Raw genomic sequence first — 21,737 nt, 5'->3', positions numbered from 1 at the left:
GGGCCCGAGTGAGTGTGCCACCATTTTCCTTTTGAGTTCCAGTCTTTTCCAGGCCCAGCTCCCAAGCCACCCACGCTGACGCAGCACACTGCTGCTGTACCAGACTGTGCTGTGCCACTGTTACACGTGCTGCACCAAACACAGTCAGTCAGTCAGTCATTCACAATCTCACCCACGGTAGGTAGCATGCGCCGTATAGTGCACACAACACTGCGGAGGCACACACTTCTGTTCGCCCCGCGTGTAGATGCACCCCAGGCGTGCGGCACAGCCAGTGGCCCAAGGGCATTTTGCCTGTCCGTCTGGGCTGCCTCATTGGTCTGTTGCTCACGATTTGCTCGACCACCGACACATTGAACCCCCCTGCTGTTGCTACACCTGCACCTTCCCATTTGCACTTGCACTTGCACTTGCACTTGCACTTGCATATTCGCGCCTGCTACGGCACTATAGCACACACCATGCGCGTCCCACACCGGCTTACCGGCCATTCCATTGACGTCTCAGACGGACGGCCTGCTCTAACGAAACCTTTCCGTCAATCCAATCCTACGCCGCAGCCGGCCGACTACGTAAGATTGCGCTCTTAGTGCACTCCGTACGCTACGGCAATCAGCTCAGCACTCAGCACCATACCCGCCCATTGTTGACTGCGGAGCACAGTAGTGCAGTACTCCGTACCGGCCCTCCTCCCTGCCCAGGATGATGATTCCGCTGCCCCACCCCGGATAGCGACATACCTACAACCTCCACCCTGACGCCAGGCTTGGCTTGGCTTGGATCACCACTCAGACACTCGGACACTCAGGCACGGAGGTACGTACCTTTCGGGCACACTGTTGACTGGATGTGCCGTCGCCAAATCTGATCACGACCACCACGACCACCACACCTGGCCCACCGTCCATGCACCCACCTCGCAGTACGCAGTTGCGATGTTGTAGCGGCTGCGGTCATTCCTCTTACTACATACCTCACGACCATCAGCTACCGCCCTGCCATCGTGCACGCGGGCAAAGAAAGAAAAGAAAAGAAAAGAAAAACCATGCACACGGAAGGGAGGGCGTCCATGAGGGCCCGAGCATGACATGGCCCCCCACCGGAGAATGCTCCCTACCTGCGAATGCGCCATCCAACAGCAGCACGAGACACGAGACCAGACTCGTCCCATCAACCACCGGTCCTATGCTGCCCTCCAACCGTGCCCCACAGGGGCAGGTCGCCGCCGTGCTGTCGCGCCTCCATCCGACGACCTGTTGGTCTTGGTCCTTGGTCCCGGGTCGGTCGCACACTTCAAACCGCAGTCTAGAGTCTAGACTATAGTATTATTATTACTCCGTCCTGCGCCGTCTGCGAAAGGGGACGCCCGCCCAATCCTGGCGCCAGCTCCAAGTCAGCATCCCAGCATCCCGGCATCCCGGCAAGGTAGCCACAGCCCCGGGTCTATTCTTCGACACGCGCAGCCGTTGGCTGGCTGGCTCCAACCAAGCAGCCCAAGATGGTCAGTCCTCAGTCCAAGCTTGCTTTTGCCTTTTCGGCGGCCTGAAACTGGTCGGCGGATGACAGCCTTCGATTTTGGGGCCCCTCCAGTGCCTCCACCTTCCCCCCCTCCTTCGTCCAGGCAGCCAGGGTGCAACAATGCTCTGTGTGCGCAGTGTGCTCCGAGTCAAAGCTGACGGGCAAGTCTCGGATAGAGCTTGAGGGCCCCGTGATTAGCATAGTATTCAGACGCCTCCAAATCGCCCGGGTCCTCGCCTCGTCATGGCCGCTTGCCCCCTTGTATGCTTTGGCCGCCTCGAGACTCGGCCGCCCAACAACCGACCCAACCCATCCAGGTTGCACCTGTTGAGGCTGTTCCAGGAGCCATGTCTCCGTGAGCACGTGTGGCCGCTGTAAAATCCCGATCCTGTCGAAATTGTCTCAACTCGCCCACTATGTACTGTTTGCACGCGGACCCAGACCCTGCATTACCAGCCGTTCCATGGCGACGTGCCTGCCTTGATTGAGAATGACTTGCGCCTCGAAACTCGAGTCGGCCCTGTGCAACACTTGCAACCCGCCGCTGGAGATCGCACCTGGGCGGCCTGCCTGCCTGCCTGCCTGCCTGCCTGCCTTCTGTGAGGCTACATCCGTAGGCTCTTGTTGACCAGGCATGGTGATCAGTGCAGGGGTGCTGCCCTTGGTTCGCCGCGCGCTCGGCAGACCAGCGTCAAGTACTCCTGTCACTGTGAGTCGCACACTGGGTTCCTCACTATGTCGATCTCCGGCATAGCCTAGAAACCAAGTCCCCATCTTTCGTCAACGGAGGGCCTCGACGCCTACCTAGCGAGACGAGCCCGTGGAGTTTGACTTCGGCTTCAAGTCGCACTAATCAAGTGAGCGACTTGTTTCCTGGCTTTTCGACTCCAATCTTGATTATTTGGCGGGGCACCAAGTCCATGTCCTCGACTGTGCACACACGCCCTCCTCAGCCACCGGCAAAACCGCACTCGAGGTCGGCAAGAACGGGGCCGGCCGACGCTAATCCTCGCGTGTGGTTGTTGTCCTCTCTCGAACTCCTTGGATTGCTCGTCCGCTGCACATCTCCCCAAAGCTTTGGCTTATACCCAAGCACAAAGTCGGTCCAGCAGCAACCGGGTGTCATCGCTCGGCCAGGCTAGCAGATTCGTCTCCTACGACACATTAGACCAACAAAGTGCAAGCGATGCATCACGACGTCGACCATCTTGCCTCGGTAGCGGAGCCCTGTCTCAACCTTGCTTTCATTGGATGAGCCACTCCACGGCCACTTTGTACCCCCGTATCGTGGCCCACCCCTCCCTCCCCCCAAGTACATGACGACAGGGATTGATGCGGAAAGAACTCATCTGGAAAGATTGGAAGGTCGATCTCAGAGCTCGTCAGCCACATATCCCTGTCGAGCATACCCTGAAACGAGGTACATGGGCTCCAGTGCTACGGTTCCTCCTTCGATGCTTCACTTTTAGCATTCTGGTACATCGGCCCTTGCCCAGCGATGCCTCCAAATTCCGCATCCTGCGTCACGCCTCTAGCTGCCAGGCGGAGTCGCAGCTACTGAGGCTAATGCGCGCCTGTTCGGATGTACATCGGGCACCATTGCTGCTCGATGGCATGATAAACTTTGACTGCAAAGGTTCCTGTCGGATGCCTTCCAGCGACCGATACATCATGCTCACAAGCTAGCCAAAAGAAGACCAATCATGGACGTGGGCCACGTACAATGCAGTCGCCCTAAGATGTCCTTCCGGCCGGTGCCCATCGTCATGGGTTCACCTAGGCTGTGCCACGGGCCGCAGGATGGCTGGACACTAGGAGATGCGCCCCGGCCCCTGTCCCAGCTTTGACTGTTGAGCGACCAGGCCGCCGTTCCAAGGTGGCGTCTCCAGGTCCCGGCGAGATCTGATATCACTTATTATTGGGCGGCGGTCAGTACCTCGCGTCGAATGCCTGGTGCCTTCAAAAAATGACAACCTACAGGGGGGCTGGCTGCCAGAGGATCGAAATGCAGGGTATCGATTACCCTGCCGCACTGATGGGACCTCGCCACCGGCACACAGCCTGTCCGCATGCACTACATGGTTTCTTCGCGATGCTTGGCTTTTGTTTGATTCCACTCGGCCACGGGTCCAACAGAGGCAGTGTGATGTGACTCTAACAAAGTTTTGACCCAGGTCTGCTGAACCACGGACGTCAACGTCAGATCGAAAACCAGAGTTGCCTCGAATACACTCCATCAGATAGTGCCGCAAACTCCCCGGAATGAATTCAAATACCGACCGGTACAAGCAATTTGTACGCCTCGGGAAGAGATCTGCAGCAATGTGTGCCTCATCTCGTCTTCGCTGTTCTTTGCAGAATTTACCGCTGGGACGTCCCCCCTTGCGTCTCTCACGGCGTCACAGATTTCTAGACCCAGCGGGTTGTCGGAGAATGTGCTGACTCGCAGGACACGTCGTTCTGACTGGCAGTGACCTGACTGCCGCCCTGAGACTACACGCTGCCCGCCCACTCACTCAATAAATGGTACCCACTGAACAGACCAGCCTTAACACAGGGGTGCCTTCTCCACCGTCACCGGCTCGCTCGGCGTATGCTCAGAACCGTCCTTGGACCCTGTGCTGTTGTGCCTTTGTGTTGCGGGCCCCCACACTGCGCTGGCTGTGATTTTCGACCCCGTCACATCCACCCCGGTGGGTCCACACATCTACCTCTCAGTACGGGCTTCGGTTGTGGAAACTTACCGGACATTTCCCTGCGGATGCGCCGTGAATCGTACTTCCTTGAAAGTCCTTCGCTCGATCGTCAAATCCCTCGCTCTGCTGATGGGCGGTTACGGCTAATGGCCTGGCCAGTTCGACGATCACACAACCAGTCGTACCCATCCCTCATCGTACCCTGCCTCGCTCCTCGCGGAAGTGCAGCGGCTTGCCAGAGACCTTAACACGAATGTGGGAAGGCTATTTAGCCTACCGACCGGCCCAATTTCGCTCACCTCTGCGGATTACTGGCTACCCCACGACATAGTGGTCCAGGCTCCATTTACGTACCGAACTTGTCTCGTTGACTTGTCAGCCACCCAACCTATCGCGGCCGATGTCCGGTCGACTTCACTGACGTCTCACCGAAATGCACGCATGTCAATCACCGCGACGGCCCACTACAAGTATGCAACTTAGTAGTACTAATCGTCCAGCGCTATGATCGGCGTCCTCGATGGTAGTCTGTAGCGCAGCGACGTCCGAGACGATACCCTGCCGAAGTCAGGACTTGTGCCGCACATGCCCGCTGGGATTCATTGCCAGCACTGACCGTGGACCTGGAGGACCCCGGGAGGCTCCGTTGATACACCGAAGGTAATGCACAGTCGAACCCAAATGTGCCCAAACACGCGTAATAAACCAACCCATGGATGGTATCGACGGCACCAGGGACAGGCAAACATCATCCGGTGTCCAGCCACACTGGTCCGCCGACAACTCGGGTCTCGAACTTCCACCACTGGGAAACCACAAGTAAGCGACCGTTTCGTGCTCCGATGCCAGCCCGAGCTCGCACTCCACAAGCGGCAGATAATGGCTGGTACACACTGTTTCAAAGATTCGGCATCCACGAGGAATGCCTGGGCGTGTGCACAGCCAAAGCATGGGCTTGTGCTTGGTCTGTCGCGAAGTGCTAGATACAGCCCAGTCGAGCAAGCGAGCTCAATGGCGTTCAGTGGGTGAGTACCTAGACCGCTTGGCCAACCAAAAAGTTAAGAGCGGAGCCCAGATCGTAGCTACCACCGTTTGCCATGAGCGGCACATGATTCGTGTTATAGCCGTCGCATGCACTATGGCGGCGGAGCGCCGCAGCCTCGACCTTGGGGGCTGGGGGGGGCAGAATGCTGGCTCCCATGCGGCTTGTGGCTGAAATTATCGGACGACGTCCGCGGCGCGAAACTATCTTGGTCGAACCCTGTCAATCTCCAGTGCCAGCGAGGCAGGCGGTCTGACTCCTGCTGGACTCTCCGGTACAGCTCATGCTACAATGCAGATGGCGCATTTCACAACCTTTCTCCGCCTTAATCAACCTTGAATCCTTCGTCAACGCCAAGTCCTGGATGCGTGCGTGATTCGAAGACTGCCCAGAAAGGATGCTTCGCCGCGAGGACTCGAGGACTGAATCCCAAGCTGACTGACCCTAGCTCGCACTCGAAACGACGCTCAACATTCCAGCATGACACGACAGTTGACCGATGTCGTCAAGTGCGACATACTGTGAGGGCAGCCTGATGAAGAAAACCGTACTATGTTCGGTGCCGGGCTCCATCTACCTACAGGGCAGCAACGCCGGTAATGGAACGAACTTGGCAGGCTGGTTCCTTGGCCAAATGAAAGCCCGTGAGTTTGCGATCAGATTCTAGTGCGTGCGTGCCGCAGGGACCAGTGCCAGCATTCTCGTCTGCTCATCCTGCGCCTCGTCGAAGCGCTGCAGCGTTGCAGCGTTGCAGCGGCCTTTTAGACATCGGGATCGCGGTGGCTGCGTGATGTTTTGACCCACGGAAGCAGGAAGATCGCCAGTGTTCTGTTGTGGCTGTCCAATCCGAGGCCAGAAACGCCTTGAGCACCACTCGCGGCGACTCGCCCCTGACCCGCATCAGGTTGCCATGTCGCGCCGCAGGCTGGCTGCAACGGCAGGGTAGTGAGGCACATTTTTAATCTATCATACCCCCTTTCTGCAGCGTCATCGAAACGGGCGGAAGTCCTCACGAGGTGAGGGGCATGGCTCCTTAGATTTGAACGCTATTTCCGGGATACAAGGAGTTTCGAGGGCACTCAGCGGGGAACCACAAGAAGCCACCTTGGGAGGGGTCGGTTGCCACCCATTGTTCGGATCAACTCCCATCCAGGCGCCTAGCCAGGAATTCACAAACAACGGTACACCGCTTGTTCCCGTGGTTGCGTGTTGGTCCTTGTTAGCCGGACTTCTGTTGAGATCCCCGTGATGTGACATCCCGAGGGATGACTTGGGACCGTTTGCTGACGATCCAGCAGCAGGCTTCTAGGCACCGGTCATTTTGGGCCGAGATTTATCCAGGTAGCTGGACGCTGTGACGCAAGCCTCCTGAGCGGGCTTTGTGCTCCAATGATCCCCCGGGGGACAGGCTTGCTGTAATCAAACCACTCTGTCCGACTGCGGGATCGAGAGCAAAAGCCCACCACATACTTGGCTTCCTACCTAGGTATTCAGCAACTCCAGCCCTCCGCTTTTCATGCAATCACACGACTGATCCAGCTGCCTCCGGCTCCTTCCACCACGACCGGCTATCCTGACTCAAACCCAACCCCGATCACTCTGCAGACGACATTTTGTGCGCCAATCCTTCGAAACCGTCCTGTTGGACCTTGGTTGTAGCAAGCTTTACGGCAAATCTGATTATCTCTTGATCGGTCCAGTCGCCCCTTCGGCAAAGCAGACCATACAGGACCCCCGCCACGAACGTGTCCCCGGCACCTATAGCGCTGCAGAATATGCTGTCAACTTCATGCACATGTTCTTGCTTGTGGGCACTTAGCAGTGGGCCGCTCGCGAGTGAAAGAGGGGGGGGGGCTAGGAGCGCTCGTTCATACTCGACAATTTGGATGGTTGCACTGGATTCTGGCGTGGCGTTGAAGAATTGCTGAGACGCAGACGATTTGGCGGTGGCTCCTTTGGCGCCCCAAGTACAACAAAGAAGTGTCCTAACAGTACTTTGAGTCTCGGTGTAACATATAGGCACTTGGGAGGTGAGCAGGCTACTGCCAAAGTCTACAGTCGGACTTACGCCCCAAGTGTCTGCATCCCTTCGCCTACCAGACAAGCCTCGGCGCTTGGATATCCCTCGCTCTGGCCGTCTTGGTAAGCTGAGCTGTCCGTCGTTGCCGACCCGTCTGGCCTTGAGTTCCACGTCCGACTCACCTCAGCCCAGCTCTTGGAATAAAACACAACGTCAGCCTCGGCAGCTAGGGCCCGCAAGCCTTGCCTCGCAGGCTTCTCGATCTCGACGCTGATGCGAGACCGTGGGTAACAAAGGCGCAGGTGTCGGATACACTGAAGACTCGTTTCTGGGATGCGACCCTGCCACTCCCATCATTCAGCCGTGGCTTTTTAGTTGCTGAAGCGCAAGACAGCAGCAGATCCTGCCTGAGCCCGACGCCTCTTCTTCTGATCGTCCTGTCAGACCAAACAAGTTGTCTTGGACATACCTCAAAATGCCACCACATGTCTGCGGCATCTTCGTTGCGGAACGCGTCTGCTACGTCGACGAACTCTGCTATTGTCATTTCGTCGAGGCTGTTGTGACTCACAACAGTCCGGGTACCCGTCGCCTGACTAGACATGATCCAACAGCTAGCCGCCTCCGTCTGGTCATTTCGGTAGATACAGTGGCTCAGATCGATCGGTGAGCCTGGTCCGAATGATGAGATCACCTTCGCAGTGGCTGATGAGTGGCGGTTCGGAAGCGTTGCGACGAGATGTAGGGCGACATCCGCTGGCGTCGGCAGGAATTGCTGCAGCACCTCGAGTGAGTTGCCGCCGTTTCCACCTCGCCGGACCGTAAGTCTTGTGGCGCGTAGTTTGGCGTCCTCTTCGGGGTAATAAGGGACGCTGGAAATCAATCACATCTGCGTAAGCTGGCGTTCTGATCAGGTAGGCGCAACGGGATCGAGATATCTCACCTGAGAATAGTGTCAAGGTAGCACGCACCGATCATCACTAGGTGCTTCATCGCGGCTGCTCAAGGTGCACCAAGTCAGGTCACCCCTTGGGGGGGTTTTTTTTGGTGTTTTTTTTTTCCCTGATATGGTGTCTCGAAATCGGGCTGCGGTGGATTGTTGCAAGTGCGCACCATTTGACTAGAGTCACATCTCAGATTTGTTTTGACCGGCGATTCTTCCAATTGTGGTTAATCAGCCACCTGTAAGCCATGGACTGGAACAGGAAGCAGACGATCTCTTTGTCTCTTGCGGCTGACTTGCATCCCTAAGAAGCAAGTGAGCATTCATGCGAGTTGCGATGGTTTATTGCGCGTAGTTCGCGATGTTGCGAGATTCGGTAGGCGGCAGGCCTGTAACGCATCGCCTAGGACCGTCCTGATTGGCGTGTTCCGGGGACCCGGTGGCACCCCAACCTCGCCGTAGCGTGCTACTTCAGTCTGCTCTATCTGGGAGCCTTCGCCCAGCTCCTTACGTACCTAGGTATTCCGGCAGCTGGCATTTTCGGATGACCCTCAACGCTGTGAGCTGCAGCCGTTGACAGCACCTCTCCCACGCGGCCTCCGCGGGCTGCCTCCACGCGACAGGAGGCAACGGCCAGCCGCCTCTGTCTCAGATATCAGGCCGCTGACGGCTTGCTGCACCGGAGAGACCCTCTCTCGGAGGTGGGTGCCTCGATGAGACAGGCTGGTCTCAGAAGGAGCAGCAGTTGAGACATGGTCACGGTCCGTCCCACGGTGGAGAGGCGAGGAACAGTGTTTCCCCTTCGCTGGATGATTATTCGCACTATTTTCTGAGGGCGGGTCGATGTCGCTTTGGGAGTCTTTGTGTACATCCACGCCCACGGCGCGGTTATCCTGGCACAAAAGTCTCGGTAGAGAAGTGTGGGATTCTTCTGCATCCTGAATGCTGTAGCTGATACACAATTAATGATGGTCTCCGCTGAAACGCGGCGCGGTCTTATTATTAGCTGTGGGCGTGCTGTTCTGGACTTGGTTGCACGACCTCGGTAGGCCTGACCAAGCGGGCTATCGTGCTCGAGGCTGTCTTCGCAACAGTTCACATGAGGCTGAGTCTCGTCTGCCGCGTCAATGCCAGAGATTAGGTTCCAGATCTTGCCTATTCGGCGCTCGTGCACTTTCAACGACTACGTATTCCTCCCTAGAGTTTCGAGCAGGCAATCAGAGGACCACAGATATGCCCACCAGTGGGCGAGCTTGTCCAGCGTGCTCCGTGTAGCATTCCCGTGAAGAGACAGAAGATCAACGCAAGAAAAATAGGAACACGCGGAGTGCTTGGCTGGTTATCGTACCACGCACGTCCTCCCTACCTAACTTTGTACCGTGTGAAAGCAGTTGAAACATCGAGGCTGTCGGGTCGTCTAGACAGGCGAGGAACAGAACGTCAGCCAAGAATCGAGTTTAACGGGCTACGACAGAATAGCACTGCTATCTGAGAGCATCCACTGCGAATATACACACACTACATACTGCCGAAGTTTTGCCCGTAATGCCACAAAGTCGAGTAAAGCAGATGATGTTGACCGTGAGCAATGAGCCGGCTATACGGCCCGTTCCTCTGTCCCCGATCGACGACACTGCTTAGCCGAAGTTTTCCCGCCCACACAGTCGACCGCACCTCCTGTTCGACTCGGAGAGAACACATCTGTGCTGGGCTCTTTATTTGTCAAGGTCTACAATCTGTTTGCCGGTCGAGGCAATAGACACATGAAGCACTGTCACGAACTGGGAGAGCATCGATACGTCCGGAACAGCATATTCTGGGCGGACGACCAGCATGGCTACGTCTACTCAGACGACTACCATCGGGAACGGCCTTACCGAGAGCTTCGACACTCATGAGCTTCGCCAAATTCGCAAGCCTGGAGGACCCGTCATCCATCCGGCGACAGATGCGGAAAAGGGCGACTCGTCCTCGAGGACGCCCCTGGGTTCGACCTTTGCGGCGCATGGAGAAAGGCAGGATACGACGGTAGAAAAGCCGCCGCAGCCCTGGCTGAAGATCTTCAGCGTTGGCTACTCCTTCTTCTGTGCCGGAATCAACGACAGCACATTGGGCCCGTTGATTCCTTACCTGCTCAAGTCCTTTTCTATAGGGACTGGTATGGTGGCCGTTCTGTAAGTCGAGCGCTGTGCTTCCTTACCAATTCTCCAGAATCACGTATGTGTGTGTGTGATATGTCAGGCTAACGAATCCTTACTCTTCTTCTCTACAGGTACGCGTGCAACTTCACGGGCTGGATGATTGGCGCCCTGACCAACCCGGCCCTCGCGCCGCACCTGCGCCTGGGCCAACTCCTGTGCCTGGGCGCCTTTTTCCAACTAGCCGCCCAGGTGCTACGCCCCTTTGGCTGGTCCGGCCTGCCGGCTTTTGCTGTCTCCTTCTTCCTGCAGAGCGTGGGCACTGCGTATCAGGACGCACTGGGTAACACATTTGTTAGCGGCGTCCGGGCCGCGCACAGGTGGCTGGGTTTCATCCATGCCATGTACGCGCTGGCACTGCTTGTCGGGCCTTTGCTGGCCACCGCTATCGCCTCAAACCCGACCGTCGGGAGCGGCGCTGGATTTGTCGGGGGCGAGGAGTCGTGGAAGAGGACATATTTCGTCACTGTTGGGCTTGGGGTTGTCAACCTTGTGTGGGTGGTGGTTGCGTTTAGGGACACTCTTTGGGCGTCTAGGCCGGGAAGTAACGATGTGCTGAGAAGCGGCGTTGAGGAAGGGGCGGGCAGGTCCGTTCGCGAAGAGCAGGACAAGCAGACGGCCTTGTCTGCTCTTCGAGACATGGGTACTATGTTGAAGGTGAAAGATGTCTGGCTCATCAGCCTGTTCTTCTTCTTTGCCCTGGGAGCTGCCCAGACTGCAGGTGGTAAGTGGATACGCGTCCCATCCTGTCGTGGACTGCGCGCACAACTTTTCATCATAGTCTGGTCAAGACCCTTCACAATGGCTGACTACATGTTTCAGGCTGGGTTGTAAGTTATCTTGTCGAGGTGAGAGGGGGAGATGTCGCAAAGGTAGGATACGTCCCATCCGGCCAGGCTGCTGGGATGCTTCTGGGCCGTCTCCTACTCCCGGAGCCAACACACCGATTTGGGGAGAAGCCTATGATGCTCCTTTACTTTGTCATCAGTATATGCCTCCAGCTTGTGTTCTGGCTGGTACCCAATATCATTGCCGGAGCCACTACGCTGAGTATTATGGGCTTCTTCCAAGGCCCTTTCTTTGCAACTGTAAGTATCGAGGCTGGTGTCTGCGGCGAGCCATCCTATTGTGCCATATACCAGGCAAGGCGCTGACGCTTTGTGTACAGGGAGTTTCAGTTGCGTCCAAGATATTCCCGCGGAAGATCCAGTCCGCCGCTCTTAGTAAGATAACTCCCCGACTCGTTTTCCTCCTCCTATTTGCCTACCTAGTTACATTGAACATCAGCATTGAACACTAACACGCTACCACCAGGTTTCATATTTGTGGTTGCTCAGGCGGGCGCTGCTATCTTCCCTTCGTTGACTGGCATGATTGCCGGGAAAGCTGGTGTGCAAGTCCTGCAACCTATTGTGCTGGCTCAACTGGTGGTGGCAACCATTTTCTGGGTGTTTGTGCCTAAGGTGCAAGAGCGGAGGTAATAAAGATCTACCTTATATTTAAGTAAATATTAATATATTAATATATAAAGAAGACTTTTAAGAATATTAATATACTTATTATATATATTTAATATTTTTATAAATAGTTTTAAAATTATTTATTAAATTATAAAATAAAATAATTTAAATTATATTTTTTTTATATTATATAATTCTTTTTAATAATTTAAAGTTTATATATAAAATTTTTAATAACTTTATTTATATTTTTATAATTTTTATAAAAACGTTTTAATTTTTATTATATCTTTTATATTATAAAATATAATATATATTTTTAAATATATATAAAATAAAACTAAAATTATAATTTTTTAAAATTTTAATATTTTATTATAAAGGTATTTAATATAATATATTATAAATAAACTTTTATTTTAATTTTTAATATTAATAATATAAATTATTTATATATATTTTAAATTTTATAATTAAATTAAAAATAAATAATTAAAGTTTTAAAAATAAAATATAAATTATTTATATTTTTAAATTTTATTATTAAATTAAAATAAAATAATTTAAATTTTAAAAATAAAATATAAGATATTTTTAAAACTTAATTTAATTAAATTTATTATATAAAATTTTATAATAATTTTATAATTTATTATATTTATAATATTATTTATTATTAAAAGTATTTTTATATTAATATATTAAATTATATTAATTTATGAAATTATATTAATTTATTAATAATTAAAATTATTATAAATTATAAATTATTTAATTTAATATTAATAAATATTATATATAAATATTAAATTTATTATATAATTTAAGCTTTTATAAATATAAATTAATTAAATAAATAAAAATAAAATTATTATTTTTTAATTAAAGTTTTAATTTTATTTAAATAAATAAAATTATTTAAAAATAACTATTTAATTTATTATATAATATTTTTAATTAAAATATAATTTTAAAATAAAGTAATTATATTTTATTATTTAAATTTATAATTTTAATAATTTATATAATTTAAAATAAAATTAAAATTTATAAAATATTTAATTTTAAATTAAAATATTTTCTTATTTAATTAATTAAAATATTAATTAAAATAAATATATATTATTTAAATTATTTTTATATATAAATAAATTCTCTTTTAAATATAAAATTAAAAGATTTATAATTATAATTTTATAATTAGTTTTTATTTAATTATATTATATTATTATAACTTTATTTTACTTTATTTAAACTTTTTTAAACTTTTAATTTTTTTAAAAGTTAAATTTTAAAAAGTTTTTAAATTTAAATTTAAAATTCCTATAAATCTTAATTTCTTTTAAATTAAATTTATAATTCTTTAACTTTTTAAAAATATATTAATTATTTTAAATATTAATAACTTTTCTTTAAAATAAAAGTTTATTTTTATATAATTATAAACTTAATTATTAATAATTATTTCTTTTTTATTTATAATAAAATTATTAAATTTATAAATTTAAATAATAAAGTATAATTACTTTATTTAATTATTTTTAATTTAATTAATTAATTAAATAACTACTTTTAAATAGTTTTATTTATAAAGTTAATAGTTTCTAAGTTTATTAAATAGATATTTATTTAAATAAAGTTAAAACTTATATATATTTTTAAAAGAATAATAGTTTTATTTTATTTATTTTAACTAACTTATATTTATTTAAATTATATAATAACCTTATATATAATATTTAATAATATTAAAATTAATTTATAATTTATAATAACTTTAATTTTTATAAATTAATTTATATTAAAGTTAATAATATTAATTTAAATAAATTAAATATAACTTAATATATTAATATAAAAATATTTTTAATAATAAATAATATTATAAATAATTATAAAGTTATTATAAAAATTTTATATAATAAATTTAATTAATTAATTTTTAAAATATATTATATTTTATTCTTTTAAAACTTTAATTATTTACTTTTAATTTAATAATAAAATTAAAAATATAAATAATTTATATATAAATTAATTAATTAATTATTAATTAATTATAAATTAATTATTAATAATAAAATAAATTATTTAAATTAAATAAATATTATAAAAATTATAAATTATAATAAATTAATTATTATAAATAAATAATAAATAATTTATATATATATATATATATATATATAAAAATTATATTTAATTAATAAAGTTTAATTAATTTAATTAAATATTTTAATATTTAATTAAATAAAGTTTATTAAAGATAAATATATATTATTTTAATTATTTTTATATATAAATTAAACTTATTAATATTAATTAATTATTAATAATTTTAATAATAAAATATTATTTATATTTATTAAAAATATTTATTAAAATATTAAATAATATTTTTAAAATAAATTATTATTATTATTATAAAATAATTTTAAAATATTTAAAATCTTTCTTTTAAATAATAATATTTATATTATAATTAATTATAATATAATATTTAAAATATTTAAAACTATATAATTATAATTATTTTTAAATATAAAGTTAAAAATTTATAATTATAATTTTTAATTAATTTTTAATTAATTATTTTATTATATTATAATTTAATTTAATTTTTAACTTTATTTAAACTTTTTTAAACTTTATAAAAGTTTTTATTTTTATAAATATAAATTTTAAATTAAAGTTTTAAACTTAAATTTAAGATTTTTATATATTTTAATATATTTTAAATTAAATTTATAATTTTATAACTTTTTTAAAAATATATTAATTATTTTAAATATTAATAATTTTTTAAAATAAAACTTTATTTTTATAATTATAAATTTAATTATTAATAATTTTTTATAAAACTATTAAAATTATAAATTTAAATATTATATATAATAATAAAGTATTATAACTATTAGTTAGCTTTCTATATATATATATGAAAGGAATGGAGTTATTTATAATATAGTTATATTTATTTTAGTTATATATATATTACTCTTTAAAAGGTATAGTGAAGCTATACTTAATAAAGTAATTTATTTAGTATATTTACTTATATAAGTAAGTATACTTTATTTATTATTATTAATTTATTAGATTAGCTTAATTTATATTAATAGTTTTAAAATTATAATATTAATTTATTTAAAATTTATAAAGAAAATATAAGAAAATTTTTTTATAAAATTAAGTTAAACTTTAAGTTCTTTTATATTTTAATTTAAAGTTTTATAATTTTCTATTTTATTATATTATTATTAAATAAAGGTATATATAAAGTATTATTATTATTATTAGGAAGTTTAATTTATATATTTTAATTTTAATTATTACTTTAAAAGTTAAGAATAATATATTATTTTCCTATATAAATTTTTAATTTTAAAAGATTATTTATTTTAAATTTTAGATTTAAATATATAAGTAACTACTTTTAAATATATATATAGGTTTATACTTTTATTATTTATAGAATAATATAAATAAATATAAATTTAGATTTTTATAAACCTTATAAACTTTTATAACCTTAATTTTAATATTATAGATTATTTAATAAAAATAAAAACTTAATTATTTATAGTTTTTAAAATAAAAGTTTATTATTAAATTATTATATTATTATTATTATATTATTATTAGTTATATTATAATATAATACTTTTAAATAAATTAATAATATAGGTATTATAATTATAAATTTAATTAAAGATATTTATTATATATAAGTTAGTAACTTAAATATTTATATAATAATAAATAATATTTATACTTTTAACTTTATTAGTATAAGTTATTAATTTAAACTTTAATTATAAGGTTTACTTTTAAAAGGAATATAAAGTTAATTACTAGCTAATAGTACTATTTTATAAAGTAAGATATAAATAATTAATATAATATAAATTTAAACTTTTATTAATTTTTTTATTATAATTTATAACCTTATAGTTTTTAATTATTATTTATTTTTAATTTATAGATTTTTATTTTACTTTTTTATAAATTTTAATACTTTTTAGTTTTATTAAGTTAATTAATTACTTTAAAGGTATTATTATAAATAATTTTAAAGATTAAACTTTAATACTTTTAATTAATATATTTTTATACTTTAAGATAAAGCTTATTAATAAAATAAACTTTTAAGGCTTTATTTAATCTTAACTTTATTATTATATTAGTAGGGTTATTATCTTTATAAATCTAATAGATTTTATTAATCTTTTTATTTATAAGATTAATAAAATACTATTATATTAATTATTAAGTATTTCTTTTATAGTTTTTAATTTAATAAAATATTTATATAGTAAGAATAAGTTTATATAAATAATAAAAATATATAGTTTATTTTAAATAATTAATAACTTTATAAAGTATAATAGAAATAATTATTATTATATTAAATTTATTAATTATTTTATAAATTTTAAAGATTAATATACTCTTTATAATATATTTATATTTAATAAAGAATTAATAAATAATATTATTAATTATATTCTAATATATTTTATTATTATTTATTTTTAACTATTAAAATAATTATAAATTTAATTTATAAGTTAAAATTAATATTATTAATAAATAATTTATTTATAAAAACTATTAACTTAACTTTTATTAAGTTAATTAATATATATTAAAGTTTTAATTAAAGTTTTTATTTACTATTTTAAATACTTATTTAACTTTATATAATTATTTTCTATTAGTTTTATAATTATATTATAATTAATAAATTAAATAAGGCTTTTAGTTAGTATATTAATATTAAATATACTTTATATATTCTTTATTTAATATAATAATATACTTAATTTAATACCTTTATATTAATTAACTTAATTTTTATATTTTAGCTCTTTTAATAGATATATATTTAATTACTTTTTTATTATATAGGCTTTATTAAAGTTAAATAAGTTATTTTTAATTAGTTTCTCTTTTAGCTTATATAAATTTTTTTATTTTTATTATAAAGCTTAAAAGATTTTAATAGTTAAAGTTAAAGTATTATTAATTTATAAGATTATTATTTTAAATATATTTAATAAGTATTTTAAATTTATTATTAATAAATATAAATTAAATATTAATATTTCTATTTATAATATATTAATATAATAACTTTATTATATTCTATATTAATAAACTTTAAATTTAATAAACTTATAAAGTAATTTAATTATTTATATTATAGTTTTAAAAAATATTTAAGTTAAAATTTAATAAAGAAATAAGTAAAATAATATACTTAAAGTTAAATTTTAATTATAAATATATTTAAATAATATTCTAACTTTCTACTATTATTTTATAAAACTTTATTAATAAGGTTAAAATAATTAATATAAGTTATTAGTTAACTTATTAAACTATAAGTAATTTTATAAGAATACCTTCCTTTTAAGTTATTATTCTTTTATATAATTATTTAAAATTTTTATAAAACTTAAAATCCTTACTTTTAATTTTATATATTATATAAACTTTAAATATATAAATTTTATTATACTTTTATTTATTATATATTTTAAATATAAAAATATTATTTTTAATTAAGTTTATAATTTTAATAATATTAAACTTTTAAATAGTTTTTAATAATATTTATTATTTTATCTTTTAAAGTTTTAATATTAATATATAGTTATTTTTCTTTTTTATATTATATAGATATATATAGTAAGTACTTTAAGCTTATTTTTAGATTTTAAAGGATATTCTTATTATTTATATTTTAATAATATTAATAAAATTATTTATAATATTATATAGAGTTATAAATTATTAAAATTAGTTTATTTTATTATTATTTATAAGTTTTATTTTATTATAGTTAATCTTTATATTTTTATTATAAAAGTATAATTATATAATTATAAATTAAAACTTAATAAGTTTATTTAATAAATTTAATATTATATTATATTTATTAATTATAATTACTTTATATAATCTCTATTATCCTTTCTTTTATATTATATATATATATATTACTTTAAATAAATAATATTAATATTTCTATTATTTTTAATTTATTATATATATTTATTATATTTTATATTTATTATTTTATAATATATTAATATACTATTTTATTATCTTTTAAATTAATTTTATTTAATAAAATATAAATAATATAAAAAAGTTTATATAAACTTAAAAATATATTTTAAATACTAATAATATTAATATTAATCTATTTAAATTTATTATATTATTAATAGCTTTTATTATTATTTATAAAATAATATTTTAACTTATTAATTCTATTATTTTATATATAATATATTAAAATATACTTAATAATCTATAATAATATTCTACTTTCCTATAAACTAATAAGCTTTTATAAAACTTACTTATATATAATTTTATAATTTTTATTTTAAATTTAAACTTTATAAAAGTAAAGTTAATTTTAATATTATAGATTAATATATTTAATAATTCTAAGTATATATTAATTTATATTATATATAATACTTTTATATATTTTTATAAATAAAAATTAAAGGAAATATATAATTTAAAAGAGATTACTATATTTACTATATAAAGAGTTAGTTTACTATTAAAATATATTATATTAATAATTAATTTATAATTAAAGTTATAATTATTCTTTAAAAGAACTTAAATTATTTTAAAGTTAAATTATAAAGTTAGTAGTAATATTAGAATTTAATAATTATATTTAATATATTAATATTTATATTTTTATAATTAGTTTATTTAAATAATTAATATAGTTAGTTTATTAATAGATATTTAAAATAATAATAGAGTTATTATAATTTTATTTTAATAAAGAAGATTATAATATTATATTTAAATATATAAAATTATAAATATTTTTATTTATATATAATTAAAAGAAATTATTTTACTATTATAATTCTTTTAAATAATTTAATTTATAATATTATTTAAAATATATAATTTATTTATATCCTTTAAATATAATAGAAAGAGGTAGGTATATTAATAATATAAAAATAATAGTTTTAATAGAAAGTTTAATATAAATAGTTTTAAATAAAAAATTTTTATACCCTTATTAAATTTAATAATAACTTACCTTACTTACTTTATATTTTAATAATATATTTAAGTTTTTATATTATAATATTAATATTAATTATAATTTATTATAGAGTATTTAATAGTATTTATATTTAAAATAATACTTTAAAATTTCTACTTAAAGTATCTTTCTTTTAATAGAAATTATAATAAAGGATTAATATTTTTAATATAATAAATCCTTTATTTTATTTAAGAAATATAATATAAAGGAATAAAGTATTTATAATATATTATATAGTTATTATATTATATAAAATATTAATAAAGTAATAATTATATATTTTTATATTTTTAATTTTTATTTTTCTAATTATTTTATTTAAATTAACTCCTTTAAAGTTAATTAAAAGGTAGTATATATATTATTTAAATTATTATTATTATAATACTAAGTATATATATTAAAGCTATTTTTAACTTACCTTTTACTTTAAGAGAGTAATAAGTAGACTAGTAGTTTTCCTTATTATATATATAATAGTATTTATTTTACTATCTTTTATTATTATAGTTATTATATTAATAAAATTTTATATTTATAATAACTATTATTATTATTATATTAATTATAAGAGAGTTTATTATTATTTTAATATAAATTATATAGGGTTAATTATTTCTATTATTATATTTAAATCTACTTTTTTATATAAATAATATTTATTATTATTATACTTATAGTTAATATAGTATATTTTAGCTTTTAAATTAATATCTTTTATTATTATATTTTATAACTTTAAAGTTATTATATTTAGAAGCTATTAATTTATTATTAATATAGAATTATTAATTTAATAAATTTTAAATTAAGAGTTAAAAGAAGAATAAAAGTTTTAAAATAAATGTTTATATAAGTTTATTAGAGTAAATAGTATATAATTAAACTTAAGTATATTAAAGTATATTTAAATAATAGCTATATATAGGATTTATAGCCCTTAAAATTTAAGTTTAAATATTTATTAATATAGTTATAATTTATTAAATAAAGTTTAAAGGATCTTTTATAATTCTTTATTAATATATATTAAATTACTTTATATATTTATATATATTAAGTTACTTTAATTAGAAAAGTATTATATATAATTAAAATTAATTTTAAAGTAGTCTTTTAGTATAAAATATATATTCTAAAATATAAAACTATATTTAATAAAGTAAATATAATATATTTTAACTCTTTTATTAAAATAAAAGGTAATATAATATAGAATTAATTTAATATAATATTATATATTATATATATATAGAATAATAAGTATATCTTATTATTTAATAAGTTATAAAGTTTATTAATTTATTTAATATAATTAATTTAAGTTTTAATAAACTTTATTATTTTATTTAAATTTATAATATTATTAAATATTTTTAAGTAATAGAATAATATAGTTATTACCTTTTAAAGCTAATAGTTATCCTTTAAATATAAAATATAATAATAATATATTTAAATATTCTAATATTTTATATTTAAGGATATTAAAAGGATATTTATAATTAAATATTAATTATTATATTATAAATTTAAAAGTTTTTATACTATTTTTATTTTAATATAATTATTATTATTAAAGTTATTAATACTTTTTAAAGTATATAAAGTTTATATATATATAAATTTATTATAATTTCTTAAAAATAAATATTTAAGTTTATTAAGTTTCTTTATAAATAAAAGTATTTTATTCTTTTAATATATATTAGTATTGTTTCCTATTATTTAATATTAAAGTTAAAAGTTATAATTAAATAATAGTTAATATAATATTAATTTTTTATTTTAAAAGGTTTAATATTTATTACCTTTTCTTAATCTATTAAATTAAGTTTAAATTATCTAATAATTATATATTATAAAAGAAGGGATTCTAATTATAAAGATAATTAATTTTAACTTTATCCTATATTTAAAGTTAATAATTTTAATAGTTTTAATTTCTTTTATTTTAATATTAATAAGAATATTTATTAAGCTTTAAAAGATTAAAGAGATTATAAAGTAAAAGAGTAATTTCTACCTTAAAAGCTCTTTTATTATATATATATTCTTAACTTAACTCTAATCTTTATATCCTTAAACTTTTATTAAAGTTATTAAGAAAGCTCTTTAATAATAAATAATTAATATAATTATAAATAAATATTATTATTATATTTTAATCTAATATAAATACTATACTTTTATATAAATTTCTTTAATATATATAATATATATATAACTTAAAATATATATTTTATTTATTTAATAAAAGTTACTTTAAATTTATATAAAAGTTTATTATTTATTATTAAAGAATAATTATTATTTATAAATTTTAAAATATATATATTAAATTAATTAAATAAATTAATAACTATTATTAAATTTATAATAATTAATATTATTATACTTTAAGTATTTTAATCTATTTTTAATTAAATCTCCTTAATAATATTAAACTTTATATAAATATTATCTATTATTATAAAGTTATTTATAATAAAGTAAGTTATACCTTTTATATAAGTAAATATATTACTTTAAAGTTATACTTTTCTTTAAAAGATTATTACTTTTATTATAATAAATAATATAATATTTAATTAACTCTTCTATCTTTTATTATATAAATATATTAGTTATTAAGTTTATAATATATTAAAAGTATAAATAAATTAATTAAATAAATAGGTTAATTATTAATTCTATTTAAATAAGTAATTAAAAAAGAAACCTATTTTAATATAAAGTTTAAAGTAACTCCTATATT

The 21,737-nt window shown here is 34.3% G+C and overlaps 3 protein-coding genes across 3 annotated transcripts; 2 read left to right on the top strand and 1 right to left on the bottom strand.

The window, feature by feature from the left end:
* Nucleotides 1-631: 631 nt before the first annotated feature.
* KVR01_010674 (uncharacterized protein) lies at nucleotides 632-2,670 on the top strand. The gene has a single exon (XM_044786474.1). The coding sequence runs from the start codon at nucleotides 907-909 to the stop codon at nucleotides 1,321-1,323; it is 417 nt and encodes a 138-aa protein (XP_044640833.1). The 5' UTR covers nucleotides 632-906; the 3' UTR covers nucleotides 1,324-2,670.
* Nucleotides 2,671-5,548: 2,878 nt separating this feature from the next.
* KVR01_010580 (uncharacterized protein) lies at nucleotides 5,549-8,906 on the bottom strand (the record flags this gene model as incomplete). The annotated part of the gene is made up of 6 exons (XM_044784589.1): nucleotides 5,549-7,022; nucleotides 7,131-7,241; nucleotides 7,325-7,386; nucleotides 7,459-7,617; nucleotides 7,746-8,148; nucleotides 8,220-8,269. The coding sequence occupies 6 exons, from the start codon at nucleotides 8,267-8,269 to the stop codon at nucleotides 6,851-6,853; spliced, it is 957 nt and encodes a 318-aa protein (XP_044640739.1). The 3' UTR covers nucleotides 5,549-6,850.
* A 1,146-nt stretch (nucleotides 8,907-10,052) lies between these two features.
* Nucleotides 10,053-11,898, top strand: KVR01_010249 (uncharacterized protein; the record flags this gene model as incomplete). The annotated part of the gene is made up of 5 exons (XM_044786868.1): nucleotides 10,053-10,393; nucleotides 10,492-11,141; nucleotides 11,240-11,505; nucleotides 11,586-11,640; nucleotides 11,732-11,898. The coding sequence occupies 5 exons, from the start codon at nucleotides 10,053-10,055 to the stop codon at nucleotides 11,896-11,898; spliced, it is 1,479 nt and encodes a 492-aa protein (XP_044640408.1).
* Between the last annotated feature and the right edge of the window lie 9,839 nt (nucleotides 11,899-21,737).

This window comes from Diaporthe batatas (genome assembly GCF_019321695.1).
Source record: "Diaporthe batatas strain CRI 302-4 chromosome Unknown Contig00013, whole genome shotgun sequence".
NCBI lineage: Eukaryota > Fungi > Ascomycota > Sordariomycetes > Diaporthales > Diaporthaceae > Diaporthe > Diaporthe batatas.
Note: the sequence above shows the minus strand (reverse complement) of the source record. Positions and strands in the feature narration are given on the sequence as shown.